Source organism: Penicillium mononematosum, assembly GCF_028829835.1.
Source record: "Penicillium mononematosum strain IBT 11891 chromosome Unknown utg000005l:1.0-9366267.0:1.0-9372171.0, whole genome shotgun sequence".
NCBI classification, from domain to species: domain Eukaryota; kingdom Fungi; phylum Ascomycota; class Eurotiomycetes; order Eurotiales; family Aspergillaceae; genus Penicillium; species Penicillium mononematosum.
In genome coordinates this window covers 7,185,114-7,208,614 of record NW_026643275.1, presented here as the reverse complement: position 1 = coordinate 7,208,614, position 23,501 = coordinate 7,185,114, and the positions used below count along the sequence as shown (strand labels likewise).

General features: G+C 50.1%; 9 protein-coding genes across 9 annotated transcripts; 5 read left to right on the top strand and 4 right to left on the bottom strand.

Moving 5' to 3' along the window:
• Nucleotides 1–50: 50 nt before the first annotated feature.
• N7519_010916 (uncharacterized protein) lies at nt 51–269 on the top strand (the record flags this gene model as incomplete). Its single annotated transcript, XM_057297689.1, has 2 exons — nt 51–81; nt 130–269. 2 exons carry the CDS (start codon nt 51–53, stop codon nt 267–269), a joined length of 171 nt encoding a protein of 56 aa, XP_057145571.1.
• A 332-nt stretch (nt 270–601) lies between these two features.
• On the bottom strand, nt 602–2,175 carry N7519_010915 (uncharacterized protein; the record flags this gene model as incomplete). The annotated part of the gene is given in 5 exon segments (XM_057297688.1): nt 602–835; nt 853–1,230; nt 1,300–1,374; nt 1,439–2,010; nt 2,037–2,175. 5 exon segments carry the CDS (start codon nt 2,173–2,175, stop codon nt 602–604), a joined length of 1,398 nt encoding a protein of 465 aa, XP_057145570.1.
• A 1,391-nt stretch (nt 2,176–3,566) lies between these two features.
• Nucleotides 3,567–6,240, bottom strand: nip1 (translation initiation factor eIF3 core subunit c; the record flags this gene model as incomplete). Its single annotated transcript, XM_057297687.1, has 2 exons — nt 3,567–5,815; nt 5,904–6,240. 2 exons carry the CDS (start codon nt 6,238–6,240, stop codon nt 3,567–3,569), a joined length of 2,586 nt encoding a protein of 861 aa, XP_057145569.1.
• A 1,144-nt stretch (nt 6,241–7,384) lies between these two features.
• On the bottom strand, nt 7,385–10,424 carry N7519_010913 (putative protein kinase Yak1; the record flags this gene model as incomplete). The annotated part of the gene is made up of 10 exons (XM_057297686.1): nt 7,385–7,431; nt 7,530–8,123; nt 8,180–8,538; nt 8,589–8,708; nt 8,852–9,015; nt 9,069–9,228; nt 9,295–9,494; nt 9,546–9,818; nt 9,876–10,061; nt 10,185–10,424. 10 exons carry the CDS (start codon nt 10,422–10,424, stop codon nt 7,385–7,387), a joined length of 2,343 nt encoding a protein of 780 aa, XP_057145568.1.
• Nucleotides 10,425–12,252: 1,828 nt separating this feature from the next.
• On the top strand, nt 12,253–15,714 carry N7519_010912 (DNA-dependent ATPase RAD26; the record flags this gene model as incomplete). The annotated part of the gene is made up of 4 exons (XM_057297685.1): nt 12,253–12,342; nt 12,399–12,472; nt 12,523–13,274; nt 13,304–15,714. The coding sequence occupies 4 exons, from the start codon at nt 12,253–12,255 to the stop codon at nt 15,712–15,714; spliced, it is 3,327 nt and encodes a 1,108-aa protein (XP_057145567.1).
• A 1,427-nt stretch (nt 15,715–17,141) lies between these two features.
• Nucleotides 17,142–17,815, top strand: N7519_010911 (uncharacterized protein; the record flags this gene model as incomplete). The annotated part of the gene is made up of 3 exons (XM_057297684.1): nt 17,142–17,421; nt 17,496–17,609; nt 17,682–17,815. The coding sequence occupies 3 exons, from the start codon at nt 17,142–17,144 to the stop codon at nt 17,813–17,815; spliced, it is 528 nt and encodes a 175-aa protein (XP_057145566.1).
• A 1,406-nt stretch (nt 17,816–19,221) lies between these two features.
• On the top strand, nt 19,222–20,190 carry N7519_010910 (uncharacterized protein; the record flags this gene model as incomplete). Its single annotated transcript, XM_057297683.1, has 3 exons — nt 19,222–19,339; nt 19,395–20,003; nt 20,054–20,190. 3 exons carry the CDS (start codon nt 19,222–19,224, stop codon nt 20,188–20,190), a joined length of 864 nt encoding a protein of 287 aa, XP_057145565.1.
• A 383-nt stretch (nt 20,191–20,573) lies between these two features.
• N7519_010909 (uncharacterized protein) lies at nt 20,574–21,503 on the bottom strand (the record flags this gene model as incomplete). The annotated part of the gene is made up of 1 exon (XM_057297682.1): nt 20,574–21,503. One exon carries the CDS (start codon nt 21,501–21,503, stop codon nt 20,574–20,576), a length of 930 nt encoding a protein of 309 aa, XP_057145564.1.
• Nucleotides 21,504–22,853: 1,350 nt separating this feature from the next.
• Nucleotides 22,854–23,348, top strand: N7519_010908 (uncharacterized protein; the record flags this gene model as incomplete). Its single annotated transcript, XM_057297681.1, has 1 exon — nt 22,854–23,348. The coding sequence occupies one exon, from the start codon at nt 22,854–22,856 to the stop codon at nt 23,346–23,348; it is 495 nt and encodes a 164-aa protein (XP_057145563.1).
• Between the last annotated feature and the right edge of the window lie 153 nt (nt 23,349–23,501).

The window sequence follows — 23,501 nt, the reverse complement described above, 5'->3', positions numbered from 1 at the left end:
TCTCTACTTCATATTCCCTCTAAAACCAATATATCACATCCAATCTCATCATGTGTATGAAGGCTACCTGCTCGACCTGCAGTGAGTTTCCAATATCTGTGTCCACAGAATAGCAACTAATTATTACAGACAAGGTCACCTGGTGGGGTTGTGGAAGCCATATCCCTTCGGTGATGGACTCAGTTCCCGAAGGCGAGTGGTGTTCCTGCACTCCTCAAGTTGAGAAGGATGGGAAGAAGTACCCTCCCAAGGCGGCGAAGGCCGCCTGACTACAAGGCTGTGTAATCTGTTAGTTCGAGAAAGTGAGTACCACATGTACTCGAGAGCCTTGTAAAGGACTTTCGTCGGCAAAGCCTGGGTCTCAACAACGTTCAAGGGAGGTTTGATGGAGTTCTGGAAATCGGGGCGAGATTTGACATGTCAATTGGAGCAGATATATAACGAAAGTATGACGAAAGACAAAAATCCAAATCCAAATCCAAAACTAAATCCAAACATGTCTGATATGGAAGCCAAAAGAGCGAAGGAACCACACAGAATCCAACAAGAAAGCAAATAAAAAGCGAACAGTCGAGTTGACAGATATCCAAACACTCGACACTTAAGGGCCCGCTCCCTTGCCCTTCTTTTTTTCCCTCTCTTCGCTGGTACCGTTGGTGCCTTCGGTGGAAGTGGAAGTATGGGTGCCGGCACTGCGGGTAGTTTTGCGGCGTTCACCTGCCTCATTAAAAAATCGGGTGGTTGTCCACCCCCCGGAGCTGGAGGAGCGGTAGGCAGATGTGGCGGTGCCGTTCGCACGAAATCGTTTGGCAGAACCGGCAACTTCCTTAGATCTCTCTTGTTATCACAAACATAGAGAAGTCCCTGTCCGTCTGGACATGTTGCAGTGTAGAGCGCAAATCGCAGGAAAGGCCCCGAAAGAGGCATTCCAAAATTAGGCCCTAGTAGAGATTGCATAACACAAGCCTGTACTCTCATCCAATGGGACAAAGGCCCACCATTGGGGTCAGTCAGACGGACGTCAACCTCCACAACCTTGTGACAAGACGATCCGCCAGGGATATCCATGATATTATAGCCCTGGACATGAACGGGGAGACCCATCGCCTCCAGTTGGTCTATATAACATTGAGGTATCGCCATTATATCGGCACCAGTATCATGACACGTCCATATGTTGATGCCAGTAAGGCCAGGAAGTTGACTATCAGGCGCGATATCCACCGGGAACTATATAGAAAACAACTGAAGGTTAGAAAGATGAAATAACAAGTTGAGAGATCAATATAGACACTATACCTCAACCGAGTGAAGGGGGGTGTGCGGCTGAAACCAGTGCAAGGCTCCTAGATTGCTATGACCTGGAGGTAGGAGCTATATATGATATGGCAAGTCAGAACCAAGGATAGTGTTTTGCATGTGGTGACGATCAACTTACACCTTCCACCCACCACGCTTTTGTGGTGTCGTACTGCTCAGCCAGGTTCTTGTGAAATTCCGCGTCAAACTTCTGCGGCTCATTGAGCTGCACGCCATTCGACCAGTAGCTGACCCATCCTCTCGACCACCCTAATTTTCCTTCCTTGTAAGCTTTGATGAGAGCTTTGACATTGGAAAGCTGATTGTCTGGGTCCCTATTGGTATTGAGATGGGTCTCGATCTCTTTTAAATGATTCAAGCGTCGAACGATGTCCCAGCCGAGTCCGGCCGGTTCAGAATGGACCATTTCATCGCGAGCAGCTCTTCTTCTCTCGTACTGCGACAGTCTGAACTTGAAGAAGTCAGGCAAAATTCTATCACTGATTCTCTCCACACATCTCTCAATTTGACTATCGATGTCGTTGACGTCGAGATCTAGCTCGTTGGCGTTCCAGCCTTCTGGAACAAGCGCTGGATCGGTAATGGGCTCGTGCCCATTGTGTTTCCATCGCTGTTGTCTCGGGGGCCGTGAAGACCCCTCATGCTGGTCTCCTTGAGACATCGCACTGTAGTCAACATAGTTGGGGTCCTCTGGGGCGAGGGCGAATGACTTTCACCTTCGTCTGGTGAAAAGTCAGAGGAGGAAGGAGAAGGAGAAACCTCCCTTTTACCATTGGTCGGTTTGCGCTTCTTGGTAGATTCCTCGTCCACAGGGGGCTCTGAGTACGCCCGCTTCGTGCCACGACGAGGAGGCATCTTGGAGAAACAGGAGATGAACTTTGTGGCACGACAGGACAGGGCCTGGCAACTTAGGATAAGAAGAAGAAGCATTGAAATGTGGGATATACATAGACATATTTGTAGTACACATCCTGGTAAATTGAATTAGGCCGGGACAAAGAACACGATGAATTGAAATGACCTGTGGAATAGGGGAAGGTGAGCTCTGCGTGCTTGTGTAGATGGAGCCATTTCAAAGGTGCTATTTTTGAATTTCCAAGAAGCCCATGTGCGCGACAACAAAGAAGCCGAGAGAGTAACTCGATCTCGGGCGTGCAGCTCATCGGTGGAAATGACTCGAGGTTGAAATGCGTTCTCTCGGGACCCAGCCCATGGTGTTGCTTCAACGTTCTTTGTTTCATCTCAATGTACTCCGTACCAATAAGTCCTATCCCTGATGGAAAGAGCGAATCAAAGAAGTTGTCAAAGGACAGGGCGTATTTGCCGAAGCATACTAGGGGAATAAGTGAAGCGCAATAGATTACCATGGGTGTAGTTCCAATCTGGTATAGCGTAGTGCGTTTGAGCTTCTCGCTCGTCAACTTCAGAGATGCGAAAGACTTGCACGCTCCAATCTCTGGTGCTTTTGAGCAGCCACTGGAAGGATATCATCAATTGCCTGTGCAATGGCTCGAATAAAGCGACATCGTCCAAACTCGCTTGGGGCTTGCAAACTGGGCCAATAGTGACGAATTCGGAATCTTAGAGTCTTTATCTCCGGCAATCACTTCTTTGTCCTGATCCAAAGCATCATTTCAGATGTTCGTAGCGTGAAATAACCAGTAACAAAGAAGCTGGGCCCTGGGTTCATGTCAACCAGAAGCCCACTTGTACGTTCGAAGGTACGGTTGGCTTCCAAGGTTCTTTCAAGCGAGAGAGACGCTGATAATGTGAATTAACTTGGGGATCCATGCCCCAGGACTGTGAACCTCTCTTACCTCCAAAATTCTCGACATGAATGGAAAAGCATCTCAGGCTGAAACATCATACGATATTTTCCACACATGTCTCCTCATCAATTGAGGTAGACTATAGGAGGACACACATACCGATGAGGTTATCAAGTATGTATTGGAGACGTATGTACTTCCTATAGTACAAAAAGAACTCTACAAGCACCTACACCAGAACGAAGAACTAATCCGTAATCCGTCAATTTCTAACCAGTATGCACCTTGATTCTTTCTCGATCGTTTCCATACGTGAATATCATGTAGATCAATCACAAAAAAAGCGCAGAAACGAGGCAATTTTCCCGACCTAAAAAAAAAGGAACGGTCGTACTAACACGAAGGGGATGACAGGAGTAAAAAAGAAACCATGAAGGGGGAAAATAAAAGAGAAAGAACATGCCATTACATCAGAATCTAAGCCTTAATCGCTGCGCCCAATGCACCACCACCGAACTGCTGACCACCAGGTCGGCGATCGCCCTGGGGAATGCGGGCACCGCCACGACCACCGCCACGACCGCGACCACCACGGCCTCCACGGGCACCGGGACCGTGTTCACGCTGGAAGGCATTGGCCATACCCTGGGTGCGCTGCTCGAGGGTCTTCTCGTTGGACTCGAGGAGGTTGGTGGACTTGTCGGCCAGGGTGACAATCTGGGACTGGAGACGGGAGAGCTCAACGCCCTTGCGGAAAATGATGGCGTCGTTGACCTGGTCGAGAGCGGCGGCGAGCTCTTCGTGCGAGATCATGCGGGAGATGATGGAGACGATCTTCTTGGGCTCGAGTTCGAACATAGTGGCCAGAGAAGAGATGGAGAGGCTGTCGTAGTAGGGGGCGTAGGTGAAGAGGTAGGTGCGCAGACCCTCCTCTTGGGTCTGGCGGGACAGCATAGCCTTGATCAACTCAGGCTGGGGCATGAGGTCCCAGATCTTGATCGCGGCGAAGGTAGAGGCGGAAAGCTTCCAGTCACCAGCGGCAAGGGCCTTGGCTCCGGCAATAACACCGTCGCGGGTGTTCTCGGGGGGACCGGTGAAGACCTGGCGTTCATTGTAGTCCAGCATGCGACGGAAGGTCTTAGAGATCATGCGGCGACGCAGCTCGGGGGCGGAAGAGGTCTGGGCCATCAAAGGCACCTCAAGCAAAGCACTGCTGGTGAGGTAAACACACTCGAGCAACTCGAGGTTGATGTGCATGTGGAAGGGCAGCTGGCGCTGGCGCTCCAGACGCTCCTGCTCGGGCGAGACAGTGGAGTAACGCTGCATGATGATACCCTGGGCAAGAAGCTCCTTTTGGCGGCCGCTGCCGCAGATCTCGCTAAGGGTGTTCTGGGCCTCGTAGATGAGCCCAGCGCGGAAGGCACAGAGACCGATCTGAACAAGGGTGCGGTTGAAGAGGATCTGGGTGCTGACGTCGAAGGTGGCGATGTTTTCAGTCAGATGAGACATGAGCATCAAGTCACGAGACTTGTAGTATTGGTCGTGCAGGGCAAGGAAGTAAATTTGGCAGAGCATGGCGCGAGCGCGGGGAATACCATCGCTGTGTTCGAACATGTAGTTGCAGATAGAAGCCACCAGGCTCTGCATATCCCCAGACTTATAGGTAGCAGTGACTGCTGACTTGATATTCGTGGGAACTGCCTTGTCTTTGGCCTGCTCGACAATGGCAATAACATTGGCGGGCTTGAAGTAAATGTGCTCCAACCGTCTGATAACCAGTCTGTTCATGCTATCCTGGCCGTTCTTATCAGCACCCTTGAGACTTTCAACGTAAAGCTGCGAGCGAACAAGCGAGGAGTAAAGTGCCTGCTCGTCCGTCAAACGCTCAATGTACTCTGAGGTGTGAGGGTCAATCTCTCGGAGACCCTTCGTGAGGCTGTCATCGAGGTGCTCCACAAGGGATACAACGGAACCAGGAATGAAGAAAGTCTCGCCCTCAGCAACAGTAGGTTGCTTCTCGTCGTCCTCCCACTCGTCGGCGACTTCGCTGACAAGGAATTGACGGTTCTCCTCCAACACGGAAAGGAGAGCAGAGTACTCCTCGTTTGCGGCCTGCCATTGCTCACTTGACATGTAGGTGGCGGCGGATGTGGCAGTAAGATCGAAGCGGGTGGAGATCAAGGTCATGTAGGTGCGGATGCGTTGGTAAGGGGTAGTGGCAACCTCGAGGAGCTTCTGCATGGTGCGAATCTGGTCGGCGCGGTCGGTGTTCTTCTTTCCGCGGGACTCGACAATGACACGGAGGTGCTTAAGGATGCTCTCAGGGGTGTACTGGAGAGTCTTGCCACCACGTCCAACCGTAGCGAATCCATCATCCTCACCGCCAGCGGCGGCGGCGGCAGCAGCGAAGTTCTCGATCTTCTCGACCTTGGTGGGCTTGGGGGCAGGAGCAGGGGCGGGCTTTTCCTCGACCTCATCCGCCATGAAGGCATCCTTATCGGCGCGGTACTTCTCGACCAGGGTGGCGTATTCCTTGTTGTTCTTCTTAATCTTCTGCTTGACCGCGTTGAAGCCCTTGCTGTTGCTAGCATTCATCTTCTTGTTCGAGGCCTTCTGCTTGGTAGCGGTCTCGTTGGTGAAGTCTTCGAGCTCGGCAACGGCCTGGATGTAGATCTTGGGGGTGGGGCCGGTAATCTTCAACATCTGGCGGTTCAGGTTGTCGAACTCTGTGGGAGATCATGTCAGTTCACGCCATTCCTTGGGCCCTCCAATTTTTCTGGCTCTCCAGTCCTTCCAGGCAGGGTGTGGACTCACCAGTGGCGATAACAGCCCAGTCGTTGATCTTCTGAGCGTTATCAATCAGGCGGATAGTGCTCTCGAGGCCCTCGAGACGCTTGTCCTTAGCGGACTTGACGATTGTGACCTTCTCCTCCTCCTCACTCTCCTCGCTATCGGTATCATCGTGCAAGAACTTGGAGGCACCAGTGCGGCCCTCCTCGCCCTCCTCCTCGCTGTCGGTGCTGGAGCCGGAGTCGGTGTCATCCTCGTCAGAATCTTCCTCGCTGCCGGAGTCGGAACGGTAGACCTCCTCCTCCTCATCAGACGAGCTGTCGCTGTCGCTGCCGCTGCCGTAGAAGAAACGCGACGCCATGTTTGCGGTTTGCAGTTTCGTTAAAAGGAAATGGCGATCCTAAAGCTGAAAATCAGGTCGTCGGCGATACGAAGTTGAAGTTCCCGCAGTTGAGAGCCACACACGAAATTTAAGCGAGGGGCTGACTAAACCCAATTAGGTATAGCGCATAACAAAGAACCAGTGACGGCCTTTTTTTAACTATACTTCTTTTATTGCCTCAGACTTGCCTCTGCTTGCTTGGTTTGACCGTTTGGCCCTTTTTAACTATTTGTTGACTTCGAGGGAGTACGAATATATCCACCAAGCAATTTATACAACTCGCTGCTTTGGACTTGGGCAACTGCCTCTTGTTATCTGGGAACCAAGGCCTGACTGATCAGGCAGACGCTTCCAAGGTTGGAAGCAAAGAAAATCTCCGACAACATAACCATGGAGAGAAAGCTGCACTATCAACTCATGTTTGTTTTCCTCATTTGACTATTAACTCTACTATTTACTGCATACAGAAAACAAAACGAGGACCCTCCTGGAAGAAATAACATGCTATGACATACGACCGAAAAACTTGCCTCGACAAAAAGAAGAAAACATATATCAACATTCCCGGGAAGATCAGCATTAATTGAAACAGTTACGAGGAGATGAAAATAAAGAAATGGATGAGATCGTTCTTTCATACTCCATCCAGGCTATGCTGAGAGAGATAAAAGGCAAACAGATATGCCGAAGCACTGCCTAAAAAAAAATCGCAGAAACATAATTGGGATCGTAACACAGCAAGAAACGTAATGAAACGCAATGAAATAGTGATGATGATGTGGGGAGTGATATCTCGCGGCGAACGTTTGGCCACTGATGGGCACAGCTCACGGTAAGTAAGCGTGCGGATCGATCTAGCGCTAGGTAGCAATGCAGATCGTGTATCAGCGGTCCGAGACCCTTGTGAGACCACGTTGACCCACTGAAGGGGTCTTTTGCTTGACTCATACCTACAAGAGCCGGCCATATGAGAACAGGCTGGCTGGCAAGGAATGGGTCAGCAGAGCAAGGCTTACACAGTGTCTTGGGAATCATTGACACCCGTGGACAAAATATATCAGTATGCCTGCTCCCGAATCGTAGGAAATGCTGGGCATGAGGAATGCCCTTTTGCCCCGGTACCCTAGTGCCATTGATTCTGGCCCATATATCCTTCGCTGAGCACACCGTCTTCGAGGGTGCGAATGAAATCCCGATTGCGTTGGTTCCCATTGCCATTACCCGCTCGGCTGCCACGACGCCGTTGACTGGCATTAGCATCCACGTACCCGTCAGGGGAGGTGGATAATACGCAGGGCTTGGCTGCAATCGAATCGGTGCGTTGGGATCCAGGTGGCTAGCAACTCGTTGGATGGTAGTCGGAATTCCTCCGTTAGGGTCCATGGTGGATGCTCGTTGACGGCCTGCTCGTGTGGTCGCCTGTGCATAGAGACTTTGAGCCGGCACCTGGTTGCCTGGCATCATTCCCATTTGATGACCATAGCCAGGCGGCTGTTGGGTAGGGTACGGAGGAGGCGGCGCACCTTGCTGGTACATGCCATTGTACATGGGCGGGGCTTGAGGCTGGGGCTGAGGTGGAGTATGGAATTGGTTCATCTGTACGGCATAGGCATTTTGCGCATGCGCCGCCTGAGCTGCTCTTTGTTTGCTAGCGGCCTCGGCTTGCTGTTGTTGTTGAACCCCCGGAGCCGGCTTATTGGCCGTCGAATACTTGAGGTTCATTGGTGGCATGAACGGCCCCGTGAACTTCTGCTGGGTGATGAACGGGTGCAGCTTGGCTTGTTGGGGTGACCATCGCTCGAGAGGATTGATCGACAGGAGTCCCCGCACGAAGTCGATGAAAGCGATGCGATTGTTCAGTTCTGCGATAGTTAGTCAAGTCCCAGCGTGAACATAGGGTAGGGGGGGGGAAGCCTACCTCGATCAATCTCTGCTTGCTTCATATTCTTCCGAGGCATTGGGTAACTCCGGATGATCTCCTCTAGTGTTGAGGCTGAGAAATACTTCTTGCTCGGTTGTTCCTTCGTGTTGTGTTCTCGGGAATACTGCTCCAGGCTCTTGAGGCGGTACGTCTTTCTTCCGAACTCGTCCTGTGTCTTTTCGAAGAACTCTCCCGACTGCTTGCCCATCTCCAACATCCATGTCGGTGGGATACCCAGCATCTCAACGATCCGACAGATTTGATTGTACTCCGAAGAGCCAGGGAACAGAGGTAGACCCAGGAAGAGTTCTACCACGATACACCCAAGAGACCACATGTCAATGGCAGATGAGTAACTAGGAGAAGGATTAACAAGGAACAAAACAGATCAGACTAAAGTACATACGGCAGGCCTAATAGCACTTCTGGGGATCGGTAAAATCGTGATTGAATGTAGGTGTAGACAGTCTGGCGTTCATCGCAAGCAGAACCGAAGTCAATGACCTTGATTATCGGGCTCTCGAGGCTGGGAACAGTTAGAAAACGACCCTGAAAGGTAACGGGCGATACTGACTTCTTCAGAAGAATATTCTCCGGCTTCAAATCACAGTGAATCAGATGCGCTTTGTTCAACAAGCTCAAGGCATTCAGCAGTTGTTGGGCAAATACCCGGACAAGGTAGTGCTCAATCCGCGGAATTGGTTTTGTTTGATCAGCTCATAAAGATTAACGCTGAGCAATTCGAATGCGAGACACAAATGCTGACGGTGGATGAATGTGTCCTTGAGACGAAGCAGGTGATGGTCGTCATTCTTGTCATACTTGCTGTTGAGCTGCGGGGAGTCAGCGAGCATTCGGATAATAAGGGTTGAAGGCTATATCATACCAGGTCCAACACAGAAACTTCCATCATACTCTGGTTGAAGTAGGCGGTCTTGTTCTTGATGACTTTGACAGCCACTACTTCACCCGTTTTCAAGTTCTGGCATTTCACGACTTGGCCGAAGGTACCTTGACCTAGAACATCGAGAATGAGGTACCGATTTCTAGATCGGGAGGAGAAAGCATTGTCAGCCCGAGGGTCGGCTATCCAGGGGGAATCGGGGGCATACTTGTGACCGGCTTCCTCGCTTCCAAGGATATCGTTGACGTAAAGGATATAATCGCTGTCCTCATTGTCATACCCATCATTCTTGACTCCTTTGCTGGGTTTGGTCAATACTCGTCGCGGGTTTCTGGAGGACTCGTAGTTGAAGCCAGGGTTGCATATGCGGTAGGTGGCCGGGAGGTGGGTTGTCAGCGATTGAAGCGGCTGAACAGGTTAGTCAAAGCGACGACAGGCCGAGAACTGGTGAGCACTCACGCTGATGAATCCGCCCTCTGGATTAGCGCGCCGATATGCGGGCTGTACATTCATGCGCGGCTTCAGTTCTTGCACAGACTGGATCTTTTGGAACTTGGGAACTGGACCGCGACCGGGCACTGGAGGGGCCTGAGATGGTAGCGAGCCAGATCGCGGAGATCGCGACCCTGGACCAAATCCCGGACTCATGTGCGAAGATGCGGATGGCGGGTAGTACTGGTTTGGGCTGAGGTCGCCGGATTGAAGGGGAGGGAGTCTAGGGGGGCCGGGTGGCTGTCGAGGTGTTAGCAAACGAGGCATGGCGGAACAAGTGACTGAGCTCGAACTCACATGGCGGCGATTGATATCCTTGTGGTGGTGATGCATAGTCTGGTCTCGCAGGGGACCGGCGGGAAGCACCCTGGGGTGCAGACGGAAATCCATAGGAGCCTTGGGACTTGCCAGGACTAGTGGGATATGACATTGGCGGCGAAAGGACATTCCCCGGAGAGTATCTGCGGGCAGCCGATGATTCCTCTGCTTGATTCAAGAATTGTGACGAAGCGCGATTGTGGTTTGGCCTCGAGGGGTACTTCGCCCGGTTGTACGGGTCAGCGTCCTCCATGGTAGTATCCGCATCGGTGACATAATCCCGAGTACGTGGCGTGGCGGTGGGGAGGAAGCCATGGAGACCGTTTTGGAATTTGAGCCGGCCGAAGGGGCTTTGGATGTCGTGCCGGGGGTCTGGAAAGTTTCGTACGTGTATCCAACGGGCGGCTGTGACTGTGGTGGCTGACCGTATTTCGAGGCAAGTTGCTGGGGATGAGATGCCAACGCAGTATTGAACTGCGCAGGGTGGCCCATCAAAGGATCTTGGTAAGGCTGCCACCCAGGATCCATTTTGGATAAACCCTCTTGTTGGGCCAACAAATGAATTCGGGGTCCGTGTTCGTCTGAAGCACTGCGATCAAGGTCCGTGGGATGCCAGCGGGGGACGGCACTCGTAATGCGACCGCAGGTTCGAGGCGAATCTTGACGGAATTCGAGGGACAGAAGATGAAATGTAGGGAATTGGTGTTAAAATGAGGTCGTACTATGCTTCATTATTTGAGGAATTGTTGGTGAAGACAAGTTTTGAAGGGGAGGGGGCGGTCGCAATTTGGTTGCGACGCAGTAGACGTAGGCGGCTGGGGGTTTAGCCAAGTCAATAGACTCGTCTTGGGACCTCGTGAAATCGGGAAATCAAAGACACTGGCGTCAACAGATATGTTAAAACAATATCTTGGCTTACTGAAGCATAGAAATAGTTACCTAGGTGCTACCTAGGTAGTATACAGAGGATCAAGAAGAGGAGGGGAAGATGGGTTGAGTTTCTAAGGGTCAACTTTGCCAGATCTGAATCTACGTAGCAGTATCATGTCTTTTCTCTCTCTCTCTATATATACATAGAGTATATTCTGTCTCTAACCATACTATGTACACAGATATAAATATAATCAAGCCCTTGATGCCAAAATCTCAACATTTGTACCGGATTGTGGTCTCCTCGGCGACGTGACTCTTTCCACATGATCGACGCTCCATTGCATACCCAACTGCCAGAGCGCCTTTTTGTCGCTGTTGACTGGCTTGGTCTGATCCCACAGAGTATACTAGATCTACTACCAGTATTAAATGAGCTAGATGAACCATGGGGGTATCTTGTCGGTAGTATTGTTATAGAGAAGCCTTGGGACGTCCTCGAAGGAGCCCGAGGTTTGGATGAGTTGATCATTTTTATAGTTTGGAATAACGGTATGGTATTCTGACTATATAGAGAAGGATAGGGGAAAAAAGACATTCCAATCACTTCACTTCATCACAACAACTGTTTGAGTGCTCACCTCTTGCTGCTTTTTACTCTGTACAACTGAGCAGATCTATACATGTATTCAGTTCATCCAGCAATCCAAATTGCTTAGATATTTCAATTGTATAAGGAAGGCACAATTTTTGAAAGAATATGTCCATACCAATCTCTACATATGTATATATATACATGTAAACATATGGCTGGTTGCTCCTTCTGTCTCTTCTTCACGTCTAATGCATAATCTGATATATTCTGCCGAGGTGGCTTCAGATCTCTTTCAGATATTTGTTTTCAGGTTATACCGCCCCTTTGCGCCTAAGGCTATATATCCAGACCAATCATTTCTCTGATCCTGTCATCTTGCCTCCTGAGGATATTCGTGAGTGGACCTCGCTAGAATGCTAGAGATACGGCACACAGTGAGAGGGCTAAACCCCGTCACCGTCGTTGCTCCCTTATGAATAGTTGGCATTCGGTTGACCCTGGCCTCTTGCGACTCTAGTTCACCAATGAACCAGAATGGCGTAGCTATGGCCTCCATGTATATAAATTTCAAGGTCGAGTACTCTGTACCGGTCCAGACCTCCAGACCTCTAGCGCTCCCCCGCCTATCCCCCCGATGGAATGACTAAGCTTTCGATGAGTCATTGAAATGGTTCACGTGAGCGGTGTCACAGGCGGTGGCCGATTGTGCCAATGCCTCTGATAGAGATCTAGATTTGGGTGCTATTCATCTAGACTTATTGCTGCCTGTGCTATTGTACTATTGTATTTGCTCTTTGAGCAATCACCATGTTTAGCATTCCCTCAGACAAGGTATATTAGTCTTCTCACTTCTTCTCACTTAATACAATCTTTATTTGGACGACTTTCACAATGTCTACGAGCGAGGAGGCGAGTCGCTTGCGTGATCTCCAAGCAGACGTTCGCGACCAGGATGATCTTGAGAGAGATATCACTCGCCAGGTATGACCCAGCTCTTGATTGCCTATTACTTTGGGCTCACATTTCTCTTTTTTTAGGCCGATAAAGTTCTGGCCGACAAAGCGGAAGAGAATGACATCAAGCGACTTGAGAAAGCCCTTGTGGATCGGGAGTAAGAGCGCATGCCCTAATATTCGATGGCATTACTAAATCCATCCACAGGCGGGTCGATTCACAGGTCCGCCAAGCGCAGCAGCGCTTGACACAGCCCGTCGGAGCCGCCACTCGCCATCGGGTCGAGAATGAGCTGAAAAGGCTGCAGATGCGCAAGGCCGACCTAGGGAAAGACCTGAAAGACATACAACAGCGCATTGATGAAAGGCGTGAGTCGCAGGGAAAGTCGACGGTGGCGCATGGATCAGGGCGACAGCCGAACGAGTCCCGCCGCGACTATCTCCTGCGAACCGGAAAGATCACCCCGTTCGCATTGATGCAAGAGGGTTCCAGAGATGGACCACTTGCCAATCTCCACGATGCACTTGTCGATACAGAGGATCAGAAGCAGCAGGAGGAGGAGGAGCGCGAACAAGCCAAACATCAGCCGGCCGTGTCCCACCGGGACCTTGCACGTCCAGACCTCGACTTTGAGGAGAGCATCGAAAGCAAGAGGAAACGGAGGAAGGTGGATCGTCGTAGATCACCGGGAGCAGATTCTTCGGCAAGTTATGTTGCCTCTGATGCCGACGCTACATCCGAGGGTGAAGAGTTCATGCCAGATACTCTCCCTGAGGCCAAGCCAAGTCGCAAGCGCAAACAAGAAAAAGTGACCACTGAACTTGAAGACCTGAGTGGGGTTGACGATGGAAACGAGGCAATATACCAGTCCCGCGTCCAGGAGTGGATCAGTCGGCGAAGCTCTGCTCGACAACATGCCGACAGTCATTCTGTCGAAGCTGGCCTGAACGAAGAAGAGAGTGGCTCCGGCCACATCCCACTGAACCAGCCATGGAGCTTGACAACGGATTGCGGGTCCCTGGAGACATCAGCCGCTTCTTATTTTCCTACCAGAAAACTGGAGTGCAATGGCTTTGGGAGCTGCACCAGCAAACTGTCGGCGGAATTATTGGAGACGAGATGGGGTTGGGGAAAACTATTCAGGCGATTTCTTATCTTGCGGCACTGCATCATAGCAAGAAGTTCACCAAACCTGCCATCGTTGTTTGCCCCGCAACTCTTATGAAACAATGGGTGAATGAGTTTCACCGCTGGTGGCCACCCTTCCGTGTTTCCATCCTACACTCATCAGGCAGCGGAATGATAAATATTGGCAAGGAAAGCAGCCGAGAAAATGCGCTTACATCAGAAATGATGGGCAGTCACAGCTCTCGTCACCTATCTGCTGGTCAGAAAGCGGCTAAAAAGATCATTAAGCGTGTCACGGAGGAGGGCCATGTCCTCGTGACTACATACTCAGGTCTGCAATCTTATGCAGATGCTCTTGTTGATGTTGAATGGGGATGCGCTATCCTTGACGAAGGTCATAAAATCCGCAATCCAGATGCCGGTATCACCTTCAGCTGCAAGGAACTCCGCACTCCACATCGCATCATTCTTTCGGGGACCCCAATGCAGAACAGCCTGGTGGATCTTTGGTCACTATTTGACTTTGTTTTTCCAATGCGCCTGGGGAACCTTGTTACATTCAAAAATCAGTTTGAGATCCCCATCCGTCAGGGTGGATATGCATCTGCATCAAACCTTCAAGTGCAGACGGCTGCAAAATGTGCAGAAACTCTCAAAGATGCCATCAGTCCTTATTTGCTCCAGCGATTCAAGGCTGATGTAACATCTGATCTGCCGCTGAAAAGCGAACAGGTCATTTTCTGCAAATTGACCCAACTCCAGCGAACCATCTATAAGAGGTTCCTTGGCTCGGATGACATGAAGTCTATTATACGCGGGAAAAGAAACTCTTTGTATGGAATCGACATCCTGCGTAAGATCAGCAACCACCCAGACTTGGGAGACCACACATTGCGCTCTCGCGAGGCCGACTATGGTGATGCGGAGCGGTCAGGCAAGATGAAAGTTCTGAAGGGTTTGCTTGAGGTCTGGAGAGATACTGGCCACAAGACCCTGCTTTTCACCCAGGGCCGTCTGATGCTAGACATCATTGAGAAATTCCTTGGGGTGCTGGGTGGATTCGATTACCGCCGAATGGACGGGACTACTCCAATCAAAGAGCGGCAGAGCCTGGTTGACGATTTCAATAACGACCCCAATATCCATGTTTTCTTACTCACCACCCGTGTGGGCGGAATCGGAGTGAATCTGACAGGTGCTGACCGTGTCATTATCTACGATCCCGACTGGAACCCATCGACTGACTTGCAGGCGCGAGAGCGCGCCTGGCGTCTGGGACAAAAGCGTGATGTCACAATCTTCCGCTTGATGACCAAGGGCACTATCGAAGAGAAGATCTATCACCGCCAGATCTTTAAGCAATTCTTGACCAATAAAATCACCCGTGATCCTCACCAACGAGAAGGTTTCCAGCTGAGTGATCTTTATGATCTGTTTACTCTTACGGACGAAAATGACGACGAGTTGGAGACGACTAAACTCTTCAAGGACGCTGAAGTCACATATCAGGAAGAGGCTAAAGATGATAAACGTGGCAGCAAGAGTAAGCCTGCCCGGACTCCCAAGGAGGAAGACGACATCAACGACATCCATGGTATCGCCAAGGTCGAAGAATTCCAAAACACCGCCGAAGAGGAGAAAAATGCCAAAACTTCGGAAGACCGCATTATGCATGGTATCTTCGCTCGTTCTGGCGTCCACTCTGCAGTGCAGCACGAGCAGATCGTAAATGGCAAACGAGTCCTTCGCGCAGACCCCAAGATGATCGAAGCTGAAGCTCGCCGCGTCGCCGATGAAGCCGCCGAAGAGCTCCGCAAAGCCGAAGAAACCGCCCGGGCACTCCCAATTGGACTTCCCACCTGGACAGGCCGTTTTGGGATGGGAGGCCGCGAAGATCCACGGGCTGCTGGTAGCTCAGCTCGCCCTGCTGGGGCAGGACCATCATCCTCAGACCTGTTGGCTAGGCTCAACCCTGCTGCTGCCGCAGCTGCTGGACAGAGAAGCAGTGGTTCCGATAGTCCATCGGCACGGATGCCACGCGGCAAAGATTTCATGCCCTTGATCCGTGATTTCCTTGCCTCTCAGCGTGGGCCGACCCTGTCGCAGGCGATTGTTCATCATTTCAATCATTACTGCTCCAATCCGCAGCGTGTTGCTGAATTCCAGGAGTCGTTGAAGAAGGTTGCGACACTTGAACATGGTCGCGATCGTCGGGGTCGGTGGACACTGAAGCCTGAATTTGCCCGGAATGTCAATAATCGGGGTCGGTGATCGTTCAGCCAGTGGAGTGGGGGCATTCCGAGGCAAAACATTGAGCAGGCTATATTCCTTTTTACTCTGGGGATATTCATGTACGATAGTGGGTTTCACGAGATGATGAATGACAATGACAATGCCGATACCCTTTATGCAATTGTACAGTTGACCACAGTGTTCTAAGTACTGCATAATCCATACCTATAGTAGTTACTTCATTGCCGTAGACGGTATCCGCTAGGCATATGCTTAAAACGCCCCGTGGGACAGTACCAAGGGCTCCTAGCACGTATAGAGGCAAGTTGCCGTTTAACTCAAGCCACATGCGTTCATATACACTGGCCATGATGTACGCCAAGTATGAAAGAACATGTCAGTATTTCGGTGCCTTATGCTACTCCGTACTTCCCGATAATTCATCGAAGAAAGGGGCCGGATATTCTAATAATATTTCCAATGGCCCTCAACTTCCATGTTTTCAGCCGTGTTCTATTTCTGGTGGAACCACAAATTATCAATGATGCAAGAACAAAATATAGAAGCGAGGATATACCGAGCCAAATAGGCAAGAGATTTTCATTTATGCAAAGTAGAGTCGCAACGACCCGATATTCATCGACAAGCCAGACAGAATTCAGGGGAAAAGGCTCCACGGGTTCTTGGCATTCGTTTGTCTTCTTTTACTTCAGTGGTGAAAGGGTTTCAGTATGATTGATGTGTTTTCTTTTCATATGAAATCATCTGTGAAACAAAATTCACCTGAGATCACTGTGAAACCCTATCATAGGGGCAGAAGCACATCATTGAGATCACCAATCTTTGTCTTGCTTCCATTGATGGATAGAAGGGGTACCAGTGGGTGTGATCTGCACTCGATCACAATCATGACTGGTTCGGATGGTATAGGTAGTCAGGTATCCACTTAATGACTTCCAGGATGTCGATTGTAATCAGTATCCGGTGCGTTAGTCCTTTCGTTTACCCCATATATGCAGGTTCTGATACAGCAGCGTGGATCAGGCAAGATCCTGCAGCCGCAGTTATGTCAGCCCAAAGCTGCCAGTGCCTTGCATGCTGCAAAGAAAAAAAACAAAGGAAAAAGCATGAGAGTGACATCGCCAGAAGACTGAGTCAAGGGAAGTAGAAGAAGCATAATTTGACAGTTCTATACTTTACCGATGGCGGCTTCTATTTTGATCTCAAGAATGCCTACGGAGGATCTGCATCAGCCTTGGAAACTCGAAACAGTCGGCCCTATACTCCACCGTGGAGCATGTGTTCATCGACTGTCTCCCGTGGATATCCCAAAGCATATAAATGCGTCACTTCCCCGTCAAAATTCTACCCCTCTCTTGCAAAGAAGATATAAAAACAATCAAACCTCCTCAACCAACCGTTAACTTCAAATCTTCCCAACCCAACCTCTTGACCTACCATCCAAAATGAAGTTCTTCGCCACCGTCGCTCTCCTAGCCACCGCTGTGGCTGCCGCCCCATCCGAGAAGCTCTTCAACCTGAAGACTTCCGGCGCCAGCAACAGTTCCCACAACGACCTGTACCTCTCTGTTGGCCACGGACTGATCAGCGACCCGCTCAACAGCGAAGCTGTCTTCTCGGGAGCCCCGGCCAGCCGCGCCGCCGCCTTCTCCTTCGTCAACGGCACCATCGTCTTGGATACCGAGACCAAGGCCCCCTGGACCCTCGACTTGATCAACGTGGAAGGTAAGATAGCTCTGCCCGGCTCTGGATGAGACTGTTTCCTGAACCCGAATGCTAACGATATTGGTACCATGTAGGTGTCCGCAAGGAGCGCGCCCAGATCAGCGTTAATCCCACCCGTGGCTCGAAGGGTTTCTCTATCGGCCGCCACGGAGTCCAGGGACCCAGTGAGACCTGGGACGGATGGTTGTGTAAGTTCTTACTATGTCCCCTTTCCAAGGAATGATCGTGCCGAGTGCAAATGGCTGACTCCTCTTTTTTAGGGTGCCCCGCCGATGTGGAGGCCGGCCAGTTGTTCCCCAACTTGCACTTCCTCAGCAAGACCGTCCAGGAGCCTGCTCTCCCTGCTGGATGTGACAGAATCCAGCTCAACCCTGTTCCCAAGAGCTCTGCCTAGAGGGAATTGGGATTTCATCTCGTCGCGGACATCAGATTGTGATACGTGCTTTTCTAGTTTTTGTGTTCCCTTCGAGATTTGGAACTTTTACTGGACTTTAATTTCACGTTTCAGCGTATAAGTCAGGCTTAATTGATAATACATTGATTATTCTACTAGTTATTTATCCTGAGATCCATGGATGTCCTAGGAGTGCTCCGATATCAAATTCTTTATACAAATCTCCACCAGCGCCACATCCACTCTATTCTTCCGTGTCTCCCTATCAGAAATAGTAGAGAGTATCATATATCCCCACCCATCGTTCTTCTCCGTTCCAATCCCTGTACTCCCAATGGTCTTGGGATGTCCATGGCCGTGGTTAGACCGCCACCCCCATGTTTGGGAAAATTCTTCGGCGGAACCGAGACATGCCCGACCTTGGGTACCAGCAGCTGGGTGGCGATAGTAGATGTCTACTTTGGGTTCGCTGTCAGTTTTGTAGGTGTGAGGGTTTACAACACGGCTGACATCAAACATCGGTTTTAATAGTTACATCATATGTACTCCACAGTAGGACCAGAAGAAATATGCCGCTGGGTGATAAGGACTTTGTCGTTGATGGCTCTTCTGCGGTTTTGTTGCGTTGTGCAACTATAGTATGTTATGGTTTATGGCCATCATTTGCTTATCTTGGTTGTATATCCTTGGAATGACTGGGATGCTGGCCAAACTCCTAATGACTTAGGTAAGTATCTTGCCAGGATGGATTGAAGTATCACTTATATTGTGCCTGAAACTGAAGTATATATTGCACGGACCTTTGTTTTTAGTTTGATGTGATATACTCTGTACACTCACTTAATAAAATGAAGAATGAGAAATGACCATGTCTTTTATAATTTAAAGGTCATTTTGAGCTCATAATTGAAGAGATAGATACTCCGTACAGTCAAATAAGTCACACTCCCAATAGTTTTGCCTATAAATAGCCGATGTCTCACATGCTGGACAGCCACTACCTATTTGGGCTTAGCCCCGCAATACTCAAACATCGCATCTTCTCTTTCTCTGTTTCTTCCCCTTCTCTCCAATTATCTGTCAAGACATTCGTTTACTGCTCTGAAGTTATTTACAATCGTTTCGAAATTCCACATTCGCGAGATCTGCATGTTTTAGCGCCAAGACTGGTCAGGGGGATCAATACCATATTCTGCACTCCACGTCCTTTTGATCGTCCTTCCGTAGCAACCGAAATTGCTGGGTACCGAAACCAAATCGATAAGCCTGTTTCGACGCCTTTCTTTCTTTTTGACAGGTCACACCGGGTTGTGCAAGGGCGTGATCAATCCGCCTTTCGGCCCAAGGAGTAATACCTCGGTCGCTTAATTTTTCGAACCTCCAGATCTTTTTTTCCAATCTTCGACATGCGGTGTTTCATTTTGAGCGTGCTCTGCACCATCCTGTTGCTGGGAACCATATCATCGGCTTGGCCATGGCCACCCTATGGAGAACTCCTGGGTGGTTCCTTGGATAAGCGAGCAGGTAATTGAGGGCTCTTATCTTACCATTGTACCCTTGATGCTGACTTACCGTTCAGACACCACAGAGACAACAGCAGCTGAACCCTCCGAACCTACCACGGATGCCTCCGCTGCCCCTAAGACTTCTACCGGAACCACCACCGGAACAAATACCGACTCAAATACCGACACAAAAACAGGCACTGCAACCGATTCCGAGAAGACTGGCACAGAAACTGGAACGAAGACAGGAAAAAGCAAGACTACCGCTACCAGCTCGATCTCCATTGACCCTGCTGCCGCTCCTGGCGGTGTGTCCATGATCACCCCCGCTTCCTCGTCAACGACCTACTACAAGATCGGCGAGGATGTGACATTTGTGTGGAACTATACCTCCTTGTCGGTCACGCCGTCTGCGGTTAACGTCGTGGCTTCGTGCAGTCTCAACGCTATGAAATATACGCTCTCCTCCAACATGACCGTGAAGGAGACTGGAAGCATCGTGTGGGATACTGGAAAATACCAGAAGTCGGCCACCATTCCGTTGCTTACCGCGTCGTATACTCTGATCGTCTATGATGCCGACAAAGAAATCAGCGATGTCGCAAGCGCCGGACATTTGAGCTCGCAGAACGGCGGTTACGTATTTGGGATGTACACCCCCCAGCCGTACACCCCACTGAATGGTGAGTATTTAAACCATCCTCGTTTGAACAGACTGCTAACCTTTGTCCAGAATTCAAGTGTGCCACCTGTAGCGGCGCCCTGTCCGAAACCAGTCGCCTAGCCATCAAATTCACTGTCGGCATGGCCGTGATCACGTTCGCTTCGTTCACCTGGTTTGCGGGCAGTGCTGGCGTTCTCGCCACTTGAAAAGCACTCACTTGGTGCACTCGAATTGACTTGTCACGAACATATTTCTTTTATTTTGGGGCGTTGCATTCTTGAAGCGATCTGGATTTACGATAATAGCAAGAAGACGGCGTTGCGTGATGCTTTTATTATCATGTCTATTTATTTATTTTTTGCATTTCACCCTTTGTCTAATCTGTTTATTTTACTTATAATAAGCGGTGATGGTTGAATTTGATTTCTTTTTAGTATCTTTTATTTTTGCATACAATACAACCTCTGTTGCATCAACCCTCCCTTTCAAGGTATTCTTCCTCAATGTATCCTCACTTCACGGACAGATTTCCTACTCGACTTGACTTCGATCTGGCACCGGGCACAGCAAGTCTCACCTGGGCCTCACTTTAGCCTTTGTTTTCCTTTACGGCTTGCTCACGGCGCCGGCGAGCCTCGAGGTAGATGAGGTTGACCTTCAGGGTTCCCATGATCCAATCATGCTCGAGGTTCCGACTGGTATCCACTGGACGGCTGATTTGATCTTTCGCGTAGGAGTTCGTAAGGCCGGCCATAGGGAAGTTGGCAGTTGTGGTCAGTAGCACGTTGTTACAGCTAAGCATAACATCAATGTCGAATGGCTGGTCCAAAGCCCTTCGCAGCCACTCTGCCTTTCCTATTCTAGATTCCCTAGCGGCGGCTTCGGTCTTGGTGAGGTCTGCGGCGTTGGGACTGTATGCCTCATACGCCTGGTTTGGCTGACGGCCATTCGTGTCAGTTTGGGAGTTCATGTCGACTCCCTGCTGGTAGAGTTCATTGTGCTGGCTGTTGAATGGCTCTAGGTCCATAACTTCCTGAGGTGAAAAGGGTTGGTGGCAATGGGTATTGGGTTGCGGGTGGATGTCACTCTCGTTGATCTGCTCAAAAGCCATGGGTGCTTCGGGCGAAATGCCTTGGTAGTTATCAGCTTGCTGGTGGACGTTGCCAATGTCGTTTTTGAATGGGTTGAGAAGCATGCGTGCTTGGGAGGAAAATTCTGGGTAACGGATACCGGGATGCTGGATAGCATTGCTTGCTTCTTGAGTATCGAAGCCTTGCCCAAGGACATCAAGTTGCTGGGTCATGTCTTGTTGACTGATAGTACTGTGATAATCTCTGTTATAGGCCTGATATTCTTCATCGTCCATAGGCACTATGGTTTGCGGGGAATTGACCCGCCGATGGTTGACATCACCCTTCGGGTAGAGATCGCCGGGCTGGATGACAGGGCTTTGCTGGTGAACATGGCAGGGATGGGAAGCATTGCCTTGACGGCCCGCATAGTTTGGATTGAAAGACATGGCGGGTTGTTGTGTTGCTGAGAAGATCGCTGTTGATGTCAGGATTGGAAGTTATTTGTTTTCGAAAATCGCCCTGGCGATGGGACTCCTTCTGAGGGGTACTGCCTTGATTTGTGGTCATGACTTCTTCATTAGTATGTTCTCGATTGTCCCTCTTAGCCCTGGGGTTCCTGTTTGCGCGGCCTGGTTTTGCAGTCCGGATTCCTCGTTGGTCTCTTCCTGATTGTCCTCCTTGACCTACTGCTCCTCTTTGAGGTCCTTGCTTTGGGGCCATGGCTCCCTTCTTGATATCTGTCTGATCGATGTTCTTAGCCTTGCTATTACTTTGGGTGGGAGCTGTAGCTTCGGTGTTGGCTCCCCGAGTGACACCCGCAGGCGGGTTCTTCCCTTGCTGGGAGCTTTTCCCCTACTGCCTCATATCCCCTTTTGAGATACATAGACTTGTTGGTGGGAATCACCTTCCTGGAAGTCTATGTTGCAGACGTCAGCGTGTCGGTAGGCCTTGTCTCCCTCTCTTCTTTGAATATCATCTTTCGGGAATTGACTGGCTTACGGTGCGGTGGTCTTGGTGCCGAACATAGTCTTGGTGGCATGGACCCTTTTTATTGCGATCCATTGGCCTAGGGCTGGGGACCTCGCCCGGTAATTTGATAGAGCCATGGTGTTGAAGAGATGTCGCTTGATGCGATGGTATTAATGTTCAGAATGCCAGGTTAATGAAGCAAAATCAGAATCGAGACATTTCTGGAACAAGATGTTTATGTGTTTCATTTCTAACCTTGGAAGGGCCCCGGGGTCATTGTTCGCTTAGTCGCTGCATGGATTATCCATGGATTAGTCGGCCTGTATGATCTGTACTTAGATAGTTCGATCTATGCCTAAAGGATGCCGGGAAGGGTGCACCTGGCTACATGGGGTTGTGTATGTTGCCCCAATAAAAAGATAAAATACATAGATACTCTTTTATTGATCGTCTGAACCATCCTCTGCCTATGGAAATATATGCACGCAGCCGTGATGTTCCCTTTATTGCGACGTCTGGAGGAATGAGGCGTTCAGTTCTATTTCAATTCCTGCGCAAAGACAAACGAATACACAAAGCTTGATGTCTTACTTCTTACAATTGACAATTGGAGTCTGTCTTACAGATAAAGAAAGTCACGGGAAGCTATTCAAGCGTCCATTGACTGGGATTTACAAGCGTAGAATATAAAAGAAGCCATTTGATCTCCTATCTCTTCTCCTTCCTACCCATGAAAATAATCTCTACCAACCATCTAGCCTAACTTTTCCATACCCAACATCATTCCGAAGGCACCACCGACAAAGTATCCGGATTCAAAAAAGACAATGCCTTCCCAACTAGGCTGGATTTGGCCCAAGGATCCACGCCCCGGCAACCCACAACACTGGCCACGCCGCTGGCGCCTCTTTGACGTCCTAACAGGCAAAGGGCCAGACATCTACGTGGGCCGAATTGACCAGCTCAAAACCAAGACCAGGAGATCATCCTCTCGATCCCGGTCCGGACCCACAAGACAAGAATGGTCCCGATGGGAGAGCAACTCCAACGACCCAGACTCGAACTACAGCCCACTTCCCTGGGTGCGACAGCCCGCGGGCGAACGCTATGATTTCCGCACGAGGAAGTATCACGTCCCGGATCATGGGACCTGGAGTGCTGTTGAGTATTGCAATGGGAGCAGGGTTCGACGGGGGAATGGGTCGGGAAGGAGGAGGTCCACTGTGTGCCGATGCGATATTGGGATCGGAATGGGGTTGAGTATCCGGCGGAATTTTGGCATGATAGTATTTATGGGAAGCATAGTCGTTGATGGCAATTGATGGGATGGGGAAAGTGGTGAAAGGAAAATGTGGGTGTCGGAGGGTAATTACATGATGTTGTGTTTTTAAATCCAGAGAGATCGCTTAGAATGTTCCAATAATTCTTTCCCCAAAACCTGATGAAAGATGTAGGCCAATGGGGCGACAGCCTTC